Here is a 12,824-nt window from a genome sequence, read left to right as displayed (position 1 = left end):
TCGACCTTTTCAATCGTGAGTTATTTTTGGAATAACCATCTTGCATAGCCTTGCAAGCTGGACAGTTGCCGTGAATATAATCTCTAAATTCAGTTAGTGGGCCTGCTTTTTCAAGTAAGTGGGTGTGCTCGTGAACGCAAGATAAAGTTGAAACATTTCGTGATTGGCTTGCTTCCGAATCACGCACTGTTGTGAATTTCGGCAGCCATTGTCATAATTTTCGAGAGGACCCTCTGTCGCATGCAGCCGTTTCCGATGAAATCATAGCAATATTTGCTCAAGGCATGGTTAAAACGAAAACTTTATTTTTGGAGGGTAGACGCCAGCCTCGTTCTTGTCTTCAGGTTTTCTTGAACAAACACGTGTACGCTGGCGAGAATAGACCCTTTTCATAATTGTAAAGCTAGCTTTCCTGCCATGCAGTTTGCCCAACTAATGGCGGCTAGTCACTTACTGCAAACAGCGTGTTCAAGCGCATTTTTCTTACGCTATGACGTGGAAAATGTAGACTGGGCTCTCTTGACATAAATACGCATAATAGACAAGCCTCAGCACGTGCAACTAGGACCTCGTCTCCACTCTAAGGAAGAGAGATGCCGCCATTAGTTGTTCAAATATGCAGCGCAGAGAAGCGCACTTGCGGATTATGAAAAGGGTCTATTATATCGTACAACAGCAACTGTTTGTCTTGCTGATTTACAGTTCACCTCTTCGAATGGGAGTCCTTCACGAGGACACTGTTGAACGTTCACAGTTGCATTCGCTGGTTTTCCCTGAGCATTTCGGCTGTCTCCAAGCTGCCTACGCGCTTCTACCTGGGCTTCGATCTGCGTGATGGAACCGCACTGTTGACTGTTGAAGTCGCTGCGTATGCCGACCCGTGGATGGATCTTATGCTGCCGTACCTGCGTTATCTGCGACAAATACTAAATTCTCAACAGGTTGAAATTGATTTGGGCGATATGTCTCCGCGAAATCATGACGGCACGATTTTCGATGACAATCTTTTGGATGGACCTGCGGAATTCAACGATAGCAGGTAATCTATCGGCCTTTCTTTTCTGCTTGCGCAATGAGGAATCCAAGAAAATAATTATGAGAAAGGGCGCAGGCAATTAAGCGAAACATAAGAGTTTCAAGGGTGCTAAAGTATTCTGTTGTCAGCTTTTATTTCCATGCGACTGCGATCGAAACATTAAAATATTTATCATTCTGTGTACTCCCGATCGGAAACCACACGGGCCATGGAGCTCTCTATTTTTCAGTTATATCCTTTGAGCCCTGAGTATGGCAATGCTTGAACGTAATTTCACATTTTATTAGCACGGGAGATTTCGATCTGTCTTCTGACTTCATATATATTTCACCAGTATTCGTAGTCGATACATCGTGGTCGTACATACTATGAGAACGCGTTACTAATTTTCATAAATTGCGCAGTGTTGCCTTTAGCTGCAGTTTTTTTACGTAAGCCGCAGACGTAGGCTTGAAGCACAAGCAATATTAAAAAAATATATACCGCTGACACGCAACGCGCACGTATATATATATATATATATATATATATATATATGTGTATGTATGTACGTATGTATATATGTATGTATGTATGGGTCATTCCATGCCAAGTGTCCCAGACGTGGCGCTCGCACATCGCAGATTTTGCTGATAAAATTTGTGCCTTTTTCCTGTGCCACATAGAGTATTGTGGCAAAATAATTTTGCTAAAAAAAATTTTCACTATCATGGCGCCTCCTCGAATTTCGCTTGTATTTGTTAAACTGTGCCTTATGGGAAAATGTGTATAAAACCTATTTCTGTGTGGTGAGCTTCGAAACCACGCTTGCGCCATCGCAGAGGTTCTGTTTAGTTGTCCCACTCATGAATTCCGAAATTTGTGTGTTTCACTACCAGCTACGTATCTTCAAAAACTGCGAAAATCTTCGAAGTTCGCGATTTTTTCTTGAGCTATCTGGAACTCTCCCTAACCAATCTTAATAATAGTATAATTTTCAGGAATGTGTATTTTAGTACAAAAATGTCTAGGGGTAAAATAGACTTCAAATCTTCCCGAAAAAAATTGTGAAATTACAGAAAATATGCGATTTGTCGCATGTTTGACCGTATTTTTCATACTGATGCGGTCCAAGTAAAAATCCTCGTCATGCGGCTTTTGATAGTATACTACACCGTTGAGTAAGTAAGAAAGTCTAATCAAATCATTTTTTGTTTTAAGGAAGAAAATAATTTTTGAATTTGGCCCTCCGAACGCGTCCTGCATTTCATTTTGTTGGCGCTTCGCCGCAAAGCACGCGGTAGCCCTTGCAGCTGACACTCGTCACAGGCAGCGGCAAGATGCGAGATATGTCAGTGACTCGTGAGTCCAGGAACCCTCTGGCTTCAACTGCCCTCTTGGCCCTGACGACAAGTTGTCGCTGGTCTTCCGGTTTAGAAATTTTTATAGCGGCTCAGTAGCTGTGTTGTTTTTGGATACTATAGGTCTGCCTCGAATTTGCGCGGTAAGGAATTCATCTATCGAAATCCTATGAATCTTCGGAAGAAGGCAAAATCAGCCTGCTTGCTTGTTTTCGGGCATAAAGAAGTGGTACTAGAAATGCGTGAATAATTCCTTGGCTAGAAAATCTGTTATCGTACGTCATATCTTCTACTGTGCTCTTGAGTCGGTCAGGAGGTTAATTAGTCAACCTCCTACCCGAGGACCCGGTAGTTGCTGCCTTGAAGAAAAGACATTTCGAAACGTTGTCTTCAGCAACACCCCGTGCTCAAGAATTTGTCATCACCGAAGAGCTAATATGTAATTTTGTTTCGCTTTGATTTCTTTGAAAATCACTTGTGTCAAATCTTGCGTTCGTTTCATGACCATGCACGTTGTGATAATCCTCGCCCACTCCTTATGTCACGCTTCCTAAAGGGCATATAAGGGCGAAATAAATGATACTTGTGACATTCCTTGCAGGCTTGCACAAATATTGGAAGCAGCGATAGAAATGCCCCGGCTAAAGACATTTTGTGTAGACCTTCTCAACACCGGAGCGGGTCCCCTCCACGAAATCGACATCCGCCTTTGGCTGACCCAGAATACCTCCGGCGTACCTCGGAACCGGCAGTACGAGGTTGACGCAATCTACAAGGATCTGCTGGACTGCGAGTCCACCAACACGTCCACGGTCGGCAGGGCGATTGACCTTCACTCAGCCGCACTCCCGAAACTCTTCGCCCGTCGCGAACTGACGGGATCCTCTTGCGACATCGCGCCGTATATAGTCACGGTGGAGCACCGTTCATTGCCACATCATCGTGTTCTTGAAGTCATTGGGAAAGTATGCATGCGCAGCAGCGACGACTCAGACTGAGAATTTCGAAGGTTTTTGTCAGGGCCGGCCTACAATTGTAAAGTTCGTCGTGCCCGCGATTCTACGGCGTCCCCTGAGAGGCGCTCGTAGAAAGTACCAGGAATCGCATACGTCATAAATGTCAGTACCACTGCCCTATTTAGTATTCCCATGTGGTCAGTGACTGCCGTTTAGTGCGCTTCACAGAAAATAAAAAAAACATCAGTTCATTTCAGCCAATGGAAGTTGCCGATCCTTTTTTTCTTCGTCAGTCTGCTGAATAATGACAGTAAGCGAAGGACGGTCCGAAGAACGACATTGAGCAACGTATTCGCTAATTGGTCAACACATCTCTAAATGCAAGCCAATTTTACGTGGAGAAATATATTCATGCGTGTACGTCACTGCGGCTCTCACTTCCCCGAAATCAAGGTTTGTGTCCAGCAGACTAAAAAATAACCTATGAACTGCTGCTGTTTTATCTGTTTGAGTCGCGTGAAATACTGCGATAGCTTCCTTTCCAGGTTTTATCTGCTTATATCTAACAATTCTTCGAAATTTTCAGCACGCCAGGAAGTTCGTTTAAAGAGCGAATGCCAGACGCCTCGTTTTTGTACAGTAAAGGCCCAGATAAAGACACCTCGCTGTAACCGCAATTTTGACATACCTGAGTAAGAGGCAACGTCTTTTTGGCGTTCGCATACAATTGAAAGAGTAGAGCCTATGTTCAACAGAAAACATGCTATCGTAATGCTTACCTATAACGACACGAACCCAAAATAGCGGTGATCTCACGAATATGGAACCATAAGTCTACCCATCGTGTAATACGTAGCACCAAGACAGCTGCTTGGGCATATTAATTGCGACGATGTAATGTATCTTAAGATTGCAGCGGTGAGTGCTTTTTTCTTCGTGTTCAGCGTCATGACGAAGCATGCTCCTGTTTGCATAGCTTGCATGGTTTTATTCACCCTCTGAGGCTATTTTTCTTATAGGCCTGACTGGCTGCCCAGGCGGCACTGCGAAAGGGGTGCTAAAGAGCGCCCCCTACGATAAGTTCGTTGGTTTCGAGTAGTCAGACTGGCGGCCGCATGCAGCAGTAAGCTCAGATACACAATGAAGCCGCCGCTGTCGGTTGTGCTGCGCTTTGGATTTCGGCCAATTTCTGGCGTGGCTGAGTTCTTCAGGCCAAGCAATCTGCGTAAAGGCAAGAAGCTCGTCAACGCGAAGTACGTTTACGACGTGCAGGAGATTGAAGGGACCGTTACGGCGCGCTACAACTCGCAAGTGCAGCGAATCTCTTACGATGTTGAACTCGAGGTGAATTCTACGAGGCATGCTCGCGCGATTATCGACAGTGCATAAACTAAGAGATTGCTGTTAAGAAAGCCGAAATGGTTTGCATTACACGACGAAACGGAATCAGGAAAGGTCCAGTGACGCAGGCTAGCCGTCGGCGGCCCGAATGAGCGCATTCGCGCCGTGTGCCGTTTTCTGCCGCATTCATTCGCAAACACACATTTGCACCATGCCCGGTCGTAATTCTGAACATTTGCTTCCAGGGAATTCGTCAAATTCTGTCAGCGTGCGGTGGCGGTCGAGGAGCGACGGCGCGCAATGTTTGTTGTGTGGCGAAGCGGGGTTATTGTCCGGAAATTAAAAGTGGCGCTCTTTTCTGCGCCCCACAGCGGGCACGGCTCACAGTACAGGAATAAAACGAGGAGCTAGCAGGTTATGAGGCGCACTAGAAATAACGAGCTTCTTTCCACATTTTCGCCGCACCTAGACGAGCCCACACTGCTTTATCCTGTGGTCAGTGCATCAAATCATGGTATGAGCTTCTTTTTTATTGCTGTACAAAGGTGATTTTTTTAGCGGAAATGCCACCTCCGCCTCATTTTACTCACCGTGGCGTGTTAACCTTGCCAAATTTAAAGATAACGCTCCTCGTTTTTTTTACGTTTGAAAACGTTTGCCATGGTCCGACCACCCACGCGGTAAATATTTCTGACCGAAACAAACAGCAAGAAAGGTCAACTGAAGTAAACAATGAAAACAAAAGGAAGCAAGAAGTGATGTAATTAAAAAACAAAATGAAGTAATACAATGAAAATTTAAGTGTAGGTAGTACAATGCAGCAGCCAATATTTCCTAAAAAATAAATGAAACTTCGCTTTCATTGATGCTCAATACAATGATGAATAGTTTACAAAAGCCGTCAGGACTGCACACAGGGAATATATCGAAAAGTAATCAGCACGTTACGTAGCAGACCGAGTTTTTCTCGCGTACTCACTTCACACGTCGCACGGCACGTATCCAGCGGTTCCGTCGCTCCACTTCGTACGGCTTTCCATGGAACCGGTAGAACCGCACATTAGGATCCTTACCCTCATGTTCGTGGCAATTAACCACGCCACAATAACGGCGGCGACCGCGCTTCGGGACCGCGCGCTGCTCAGAGCCGTCGCCCGGTCCGCCTGCTTTCGGCACGGTTTCTTGAAGCAGGGATCGCTCGTCAAACATGTCAGGCTTTGCAGGCATAGCGGACAAGTTTCTGCGTACGTTTTAAGCACTTTTTGAGTCTGAAAACTACGCGCAAAATTAAGTAAAACGCTCAAAGCAAGTGAGAACTGTGTAACTCAACGGTCGGCGTCCATTTTTGACTACCCAACCAACTTTGGCGCACGCCTCCAGGCTCCGCCACAGTACTCAAAACTCCAGCGCGTCAGCCCTATTCTACACATTCATTCGCATCTTGCATTATTTCTGTGTACATTTTGTGGTTTGCACTTTTTACTGCGTTGAAGTATATTTGTTGCATTGCCTCTCGGAAATGCCATTTGTTTCGATGACCTGCACTTTAGAGATTTATATTCATGTGGTAAAGTAATAGGTGTATTACTGTGCTGTCAATAGCTCAAACTTTCGTTGTCACTCAGTCATTTTTATTGCGATAGCAAATATATGGACAGTCTCGACAGGTTTTTGCCGTTGCCGTCGCCGTCATGTCCTTCCGCTGTGAAGTCCAAATTGATATGATCCCCCCGCGCATTGTATGTTCTACCGCGGGTAAAAGCGCTCGAGCGGGGGAGATCAACGCGGCCGAAGCAGAGATCAAACGAGCCGGCCCATCGTTCGGAGGGTGCATGCGATAACATCACCCCGCTCGGGGGAGGCCTGCCGTCGAAGCAGACAGGAAACGCCCAGCCTTCTTTAACGAGCCTTAAAAGACGCGAGGGGAGGGGGGAGTGTCCCGTCGCGCGAGGAGCAACTTTGAACTTTGAATCTAAGGGCGCTGGCGCGCGCGCTATCTCGAAAGCCATCACAGCGGGCGGCTCGTATACCCTTCTACGTGCTGCGCTCTCAACGCGAAGTGACTATGCGAAGAGCATCGTTCCCTGGAGCGGCCGTATTCTCTTACACCAGCGTTTTGTAGTTACGCGAGATCGGATACAAAACAGTTAGCTGCCAGCCTCACTTCGTGTAACACTACAATTTGTTGCTATCGCATTCATTGCTTCGCCCTTGCGGTTAAACTGTGACTTTTTTTCTATGTACTTGTTGTGCTTCAGAGGATGTGTTGTTGTGGAGACTTTTAAAGGTCATACGTATGTTTTCTTCATCGTAATAAATGCAAAGCATTTCTTAGCCAACCAAAGGCACCTTGAGCGTTTCTATCTATCTATCTATCTATCTATCTATCTATCTATCTATCTATCTATCTATCTATCTATCTATCTATCTATCTATCTATCTATCTATCTATCTATCTATCTATCTATCTATCTATCTATCTATCTATCTATCTATCTATCTATCTATCTATCTATCTATCTATCTATCTATCTATCTATCTATCTATCTATCTATCTATCTATCTATCTATCTATCTATCTCTAACTATCTAACTATCTATCTATCTATCTAACTATCTATCTATCTATCTATCTGTCGTCATAAATCTATCTATCTATCTGTCGTCATAAATCTATCATCTGTCTGTCGTCGTCATAAATCTATCATCTATCTAATCTGACCGCCTTCGTCTGGGCGCTGTCGTGGTCGCCTCATTAACTTTGAGTTGACCAAAGTAGGCACATGAGGGTATCAGGGTATGACTTATCATGACATCAATAATGGAAAAATCCTGGCATGTACGTCATCAAACTCTTTCCTCCAGTTACGTATGGAACATACCCGTACACACGGGCTGCGGAATGCGGGTATGCGCCACAGGTGATTCACAGTTCATATCTACCCAGAAACGGCGAGAAAAGACATTGATAATTTAAACGGGAGAGCGTCAAGAAAATGCGGCATCAGCCGCGTTGACCCGACAATGCCAATAAAAATGAGGATCCCAGCAGGAATCAAACCCAGACATTCCGCTTGTGGTCACGTATATTCTACTACATAGCCACGCCATGTCCTGAAACTGCTTTGCAAAAAGACCCTATGTGCAAGAATCATGTATGTGTAACGTCAATTTTGGTTCCAGTGCTGGCGGCACTTTTATAAAAGTCGAATAAATATTACTTATGTACTCTTATGAATCAGAAAGCTATATTCAAGCGTTGCTCTACCATGGAGCAATTCGCAAACGAATGCTAGGTATGATAGTCTCAGCATCGCACGCGAAATGTGAATCCTACCGTAGCGTGCGCTTCGTTTCAATTAAACAGGTCTGTGCTCTAACTGGGATGACGTTACGTCAGACCATAAGTTACTCTTTAAACGTCAGTGTAGTAGGTGCTTGGTAAGCGCACGATGCGCACGCAACTACTTCATTTACAAAAACACGTCGATCCACCTCGTAACGCTTGAATCAAAGCCAATAAAATGCAGCATAGACAGCTACGCGCTGACTGCTTCGCATGAAATGGATTCCCACAATGCCTGAGATCTGTCGAATTTTTATTAGTGAAATAATCAAGCAGAAACACTCATCAGAAAGGAAAAACTCTGCAGCGTAGAAAGTGTCGTGCTGGCGCGTTCAGGTCATATGCACGGATCTTTCGACATAAACCTCTTAAACAAGTAATAATCTTCCTGTGTAAATGGCAGAACCTGTTAATAGGACACTAAAGAGCAAAACGATTTTTCTCATATTAGTAAAGTACTCGTTCACGACACCAAAAACACCACACTTGCTGTGACAAGACGTTTAGTAAGCGAGAAAACACGCAAAAACAAAATGTGGGTGGCGACGCCACCTTGAAAGTTTCCGTATGATTCGCCCTGACGTCACATGTTTTGACGGCGCCTACTAGGGACTACGTAGTTCCTAATCGGTAAAAATGAAGTACATTGTCCTCTGAGGGGGCCATAGACTTAACATACCAAGTTTGGGGTTATTTTGTTGAGCCAATGGCGCCAAACTACGATAAGTACACTTTAAAATCCGTGACGTCACGCGGGGAGATTTCGGCACGAAATTTAAAAATGAAACCTTGAACTTGATTTTTTCCTGTATTAATAAACCTATGATGGCGAAATTAACGACATTAAAGTTCTCGGAGCACAATTTATCGATCTAAACCGATTCATCGTTTCTCTTTAGTGTCCCTTTAAAACAAAACACATGCATATAAGAGGAGCAGAAATAGTATAGAAAGAAAGGCAGGGAGGTTAACCAGTTTAGGAGAACCAGTTTGCGACTTTACACATGGGAACAGGATGGGAAAGATTGACAGATGGAGAGGAAAATGAAAGAAAGACAGCACACACACCGTGAGTCACAGTCCGTCACTCTTGCATGGTACGCGTCATGAATGTCACAGCGCTTGTCCAAGTTCGTTTCTTTTAAAAACCTACATAGTGCATTCGTCGCCTTCCTCTGCGATGTCTTCATTCGACGACATGTAAGAATGGTTTCAACAGACATTGCTTTATTGTCAAGGGGAGTTAGAGCGGGCACCAGGGACTGTCTCTTAACATTATATCCCGGACAGTCGCACAGAATGTGCTGTAGCGTCTCCTCGCAACGACATGCATCGCATAGAGCGCTGTCGTCCATTCCAATACGAAGTCAATAAGACTTCGTCAATGCGATCTCTAACAATAAGCGACAAAGCAGAGTGACCTCTGTTCGGCGGAGCGCAGTTGGCATGCAGAGATGCATTAAAGAGGACAAGAGGTGTTGACGGTTGTTCCGGTTGGTACGGCTGCTTGGTGTGCACTATGGAGAGAGCATGACCTGCGGTGCAAGCACTCGAAGTCTGCTGGCAGCGTCGGACCTTGAAAGTTGTGTGCTCTTTTCGTGTGTGCCTTGCGCAGCTGCCCGAACGGCATTATCGGCATGTTGTTCGTTTCGTATGACGCAGCAGTGACTTGGCAGTCACTGAAACGTCACGTGGTACCCTTTCTTATGTGAAGTATGGAGAAGACAGCTAATCTCAAATGCGATCTGTTTGTATGGCCCGCGACGCAGAGCTGATAGCACACATTGTAGGGCTGCCTTTGGGTAGCTGAAGATCTAGCATTTTCGAGGTGGCTCCCGATCGACTAGACAAAGTGCAGCGTGCTGAGCGGCTAGTTCCTCAGCTGTCGACGTTGTTGAGTGGTCAGTCCTAAAGTTGATGGTAATGTCTTTTGCTGGGATAATCAGTGCACCGGACGAACACTGGAATTTTGTCAAACCATAAGTATAAAAATGTACACTGTCCGCGTACCTGTCGTGCAAAAGAAGCAGAGACAGTTTCAGCACAGGCGATGACAGCTGAGATTTTTTCGTGATTCCTGGTACACTGAGATGCACAGTCCCCGCCACGGTGGTCTAGTGGTTATGGCGCTCGACTGCCGACCCGAAGGTCGCGGGATCGAATCCCGGCCGCGGCGGCTGCATTTTCGATGGAGGCGAAAATGTTTGAGGCCCGTGTACTTAGATTCAGGTGCACGTTAAAGAACCCCAGATGGTCGAAATTTCCGGAGCCCTCCACTACGGCGTCTCTCATAATCATATCGTGGTTTTGGGACGTTAAACCCCAGATATCATCATCTGAGATGCACAGTGGGTCGAATAAGACACAAAGGGGGCATGGATGGTTGAGATGCCGTGGTTAAGCCAGAGGGAAGGTTGTCGTTGTATTTGACGATAATTTTAGAGAACGATGCTTGGTGACCGTCTGAAGGCAGTGTTGCAATGTGGTGACAGGGAGCACGTGCAAAATGTCTAATGTGCACTTTCAGGACATCCACTGTAATGTTTGCATTGGATGGTCCCGAGCAATCGCAATAGTTTCCTCTGATGACGTACATAGATCTGGGCAAACTAAGGCAAACTCTGAGTGTTTGTGCTGCCTGCACAACACGAATATTTATTTGTCGTGCAAGTGTTGCTCAGCATGGGCAGACTTTATTAAAAAAACCGAGCAAGATTGCGGTGCAAAGTTTCAGCATTGCGTCTCGTGACATCCCCTACGGCTTCCCTGCCAAGAACTTGAACAACTGCGAAATTTGTGTGAGGTGCTGTTTCATGTAGGCCACGTGCGGACTCTAACAGAGGTCTCTGTCAATGATTACGCCAAGAAACTTGTGGGTTTTGGCATAAGAAATGGTCCGCCCGTTGATTGAGATGATATAAGGCGCCATGGGTTTGCGAGTGAACGCCACCAGTGTACATTTTCTGGTGATATGCTGAGACCTTTTATCACGGCTGTGCACGCTTGCCTCTGGGCAATGGTAGTCAATGGCCTGTTCATAAAGGCATGCGCACCCGTCTCTTTCCTGCGATATGGAGGTCGTGCACAGGGTGCCGCTTAGCTGTAGTGAAGTATATATAGGACAAACCGGGCGATGTCTGAATGACAGACTTAGAGAGCATGCCACGTCCCTCACGAGTCAGAGTAACGACGTTCACCTCTCGATGTAGTGTCGGGAGTGCGGGTGCCCTGCTCTCTTCTCTGGTGCCGAGGTAATTGGGAGAATTAGGGGCAGGCTCGAGAGGGAGATTCGTGAGTGGGGCAGGATCAATGAAACTGCAGACATGTGCATAGTGTACCTTCTATACATCTTTCAGGGAGACAGCTTACTTGGGGAGTTAATAGACTTAGGTGCTATTTCACCTTGTTGCCCTCTCTAAATCCATCCTGCTTATTTTTATGTTCACACCTTGCGCCATTACGCTCTAATCTCCTCCTCACCAAGAACGAAACGTAGCATTCATGGTTTCTTCACTTCTAAATGTAACAAGTGTCAAGTCCAAACATATCCATTTTGTTTTTATTGTTTGCTTTTTGTCAGCACGTTTTCTCAAGAGGCATACTGGTTCCTGAGCATGCGCGCTCGTTGTCAATGGGTTAATTTCATACCTATCAAACTCAGTTGTAGGTTGAGCGTCTTTCCTGTCTAACCTCGATTTCGTGGACGTGCTACTTCGGCAAGTTTGCAGATCTTCTATTCCAAAACTTGTTTACACAAGTAGCTCGCTGTCAAAGTGGCTGTTCTTTGAAGCCGCGAGCTTATTGGAGGATGTGTCGAAACACAGATGTCTTCTCCATATATCGAAATCTTGATGGTAGGTGGCAAGTATTCAGCAATCCCAGTAGGAGCGACGTTGAATAGCGCTGGGCCTGCGCACTGCGTCTTGAAGAACGCCCCTGCGTAGTTGGATCATCGTCAGTTAACCCAAAGAATGACCTTGCACAAAAAATGAACTTTCAATCCACAAAAGAAAAGAACTGGACCACCTACGCCAACCGTGGCAAGAGCATCGAGAATATCCTCATGTAATACGTTATCGGATGCGTGGTTCACATCTGAGAACAAAGCTGCAGATAATCACTTACAGGGCATTTATTGCTGAACATATGAAATCAGATCAACCGCATTGTTGATGGAAGAGCGTCGGGAGGTTACGTCGGGAAACCAATAATAAAATTTACAATTCGGATAAATATTGTGGTGCTCAAGGTACCATACTAGGCGGCCAAACATCATCCGTTTCATTATCTTTTTTACACAACTGGCAAGAGCTAATGGGCGGTACAAGGAGAGTTCGAGTGGAGTTTTGTTCTGCTTTAAGAGGTGCACTAAGCGGCTTCCTTTCCATTCGAGAGGAACATTGCCCTTCAGGCATGAGGAGTTGTAAAGACTCAGCAATTCTCTCCTTGAGGATTCTCCGAGATTGCATAAGGCTCGGTTTGATATGCCATCTGGACGGGGAGATGTAGAACGCCTGGGAAGAGCTAGTGCCGCCTCGAGCTCCTCCATTCTTAAAAGAAGGTTCATGCGGCAGCCACGGGAATGGGGACGTCACCTCGTCTTGGAGAATCTGGACGAGTCGCTCGGGTGGCGATCTGCACACAAGTCTTCTGCGACATCGATGTTTTCGCCCTTGAAAAAGCGCTAGCGCCTTGAATGGAACACGCTGTTCGGGAAGGTAACGCAGACCTTGCACCTTTTTCAGATATGAGAAAGTGGCTTGCAGGGGTCTAGTTACTGGCAAATCCTTGGCCAAGGTTCTGA

The 12,824-nt window shown here is 45.7% G+C and overlaps 1 protein-coding gene across 1 annotated transcript in view; it reads left to right on the top strand.

The window, feature by feature from the left end:
* LOC119392842 (uncharacterized) overlaps positions 1-12,824 on the top strand; it is a 159,642-nt gene that overhangs the window by 16,405 nt on the left and 130,413 nt on the right. Inside the window, exons 4-5 of the mRNA XM_037659795.2 lie at positions 703-1,039; positions 2,978-3,188. Coding sequence (XP_037515723.2) covers positions 703-1,039; positions 2,978-3,188 — 548 coding nt within the window. The remainder of the gene's footprint in view (positions 1-702; positions 1,040-2,977; positions 3,189-12,824) is intronic.

The sequence above is a fragment of the Rhipicephalus sanguineus genome, chromosome 1 (genome assembly GCF_013339695.2).
Source record: "Rhipicephalus sanguineus isolate Rsan-2018 chromosome 1, BIME_Rsan_1.4, whole genome shotgun sequence".
Lineage (NCBI taxonomy): Eukaryota > Metazoa > Arthropoda > Arachnida > Ixodida > Ixodidae > Rhipicephalus > Rhipicephalus sanguineus.
Note: the sequence above shows the minus strand (reverse complement) of the source record. Positions and strands in the feature narration are given on the sequence as shown.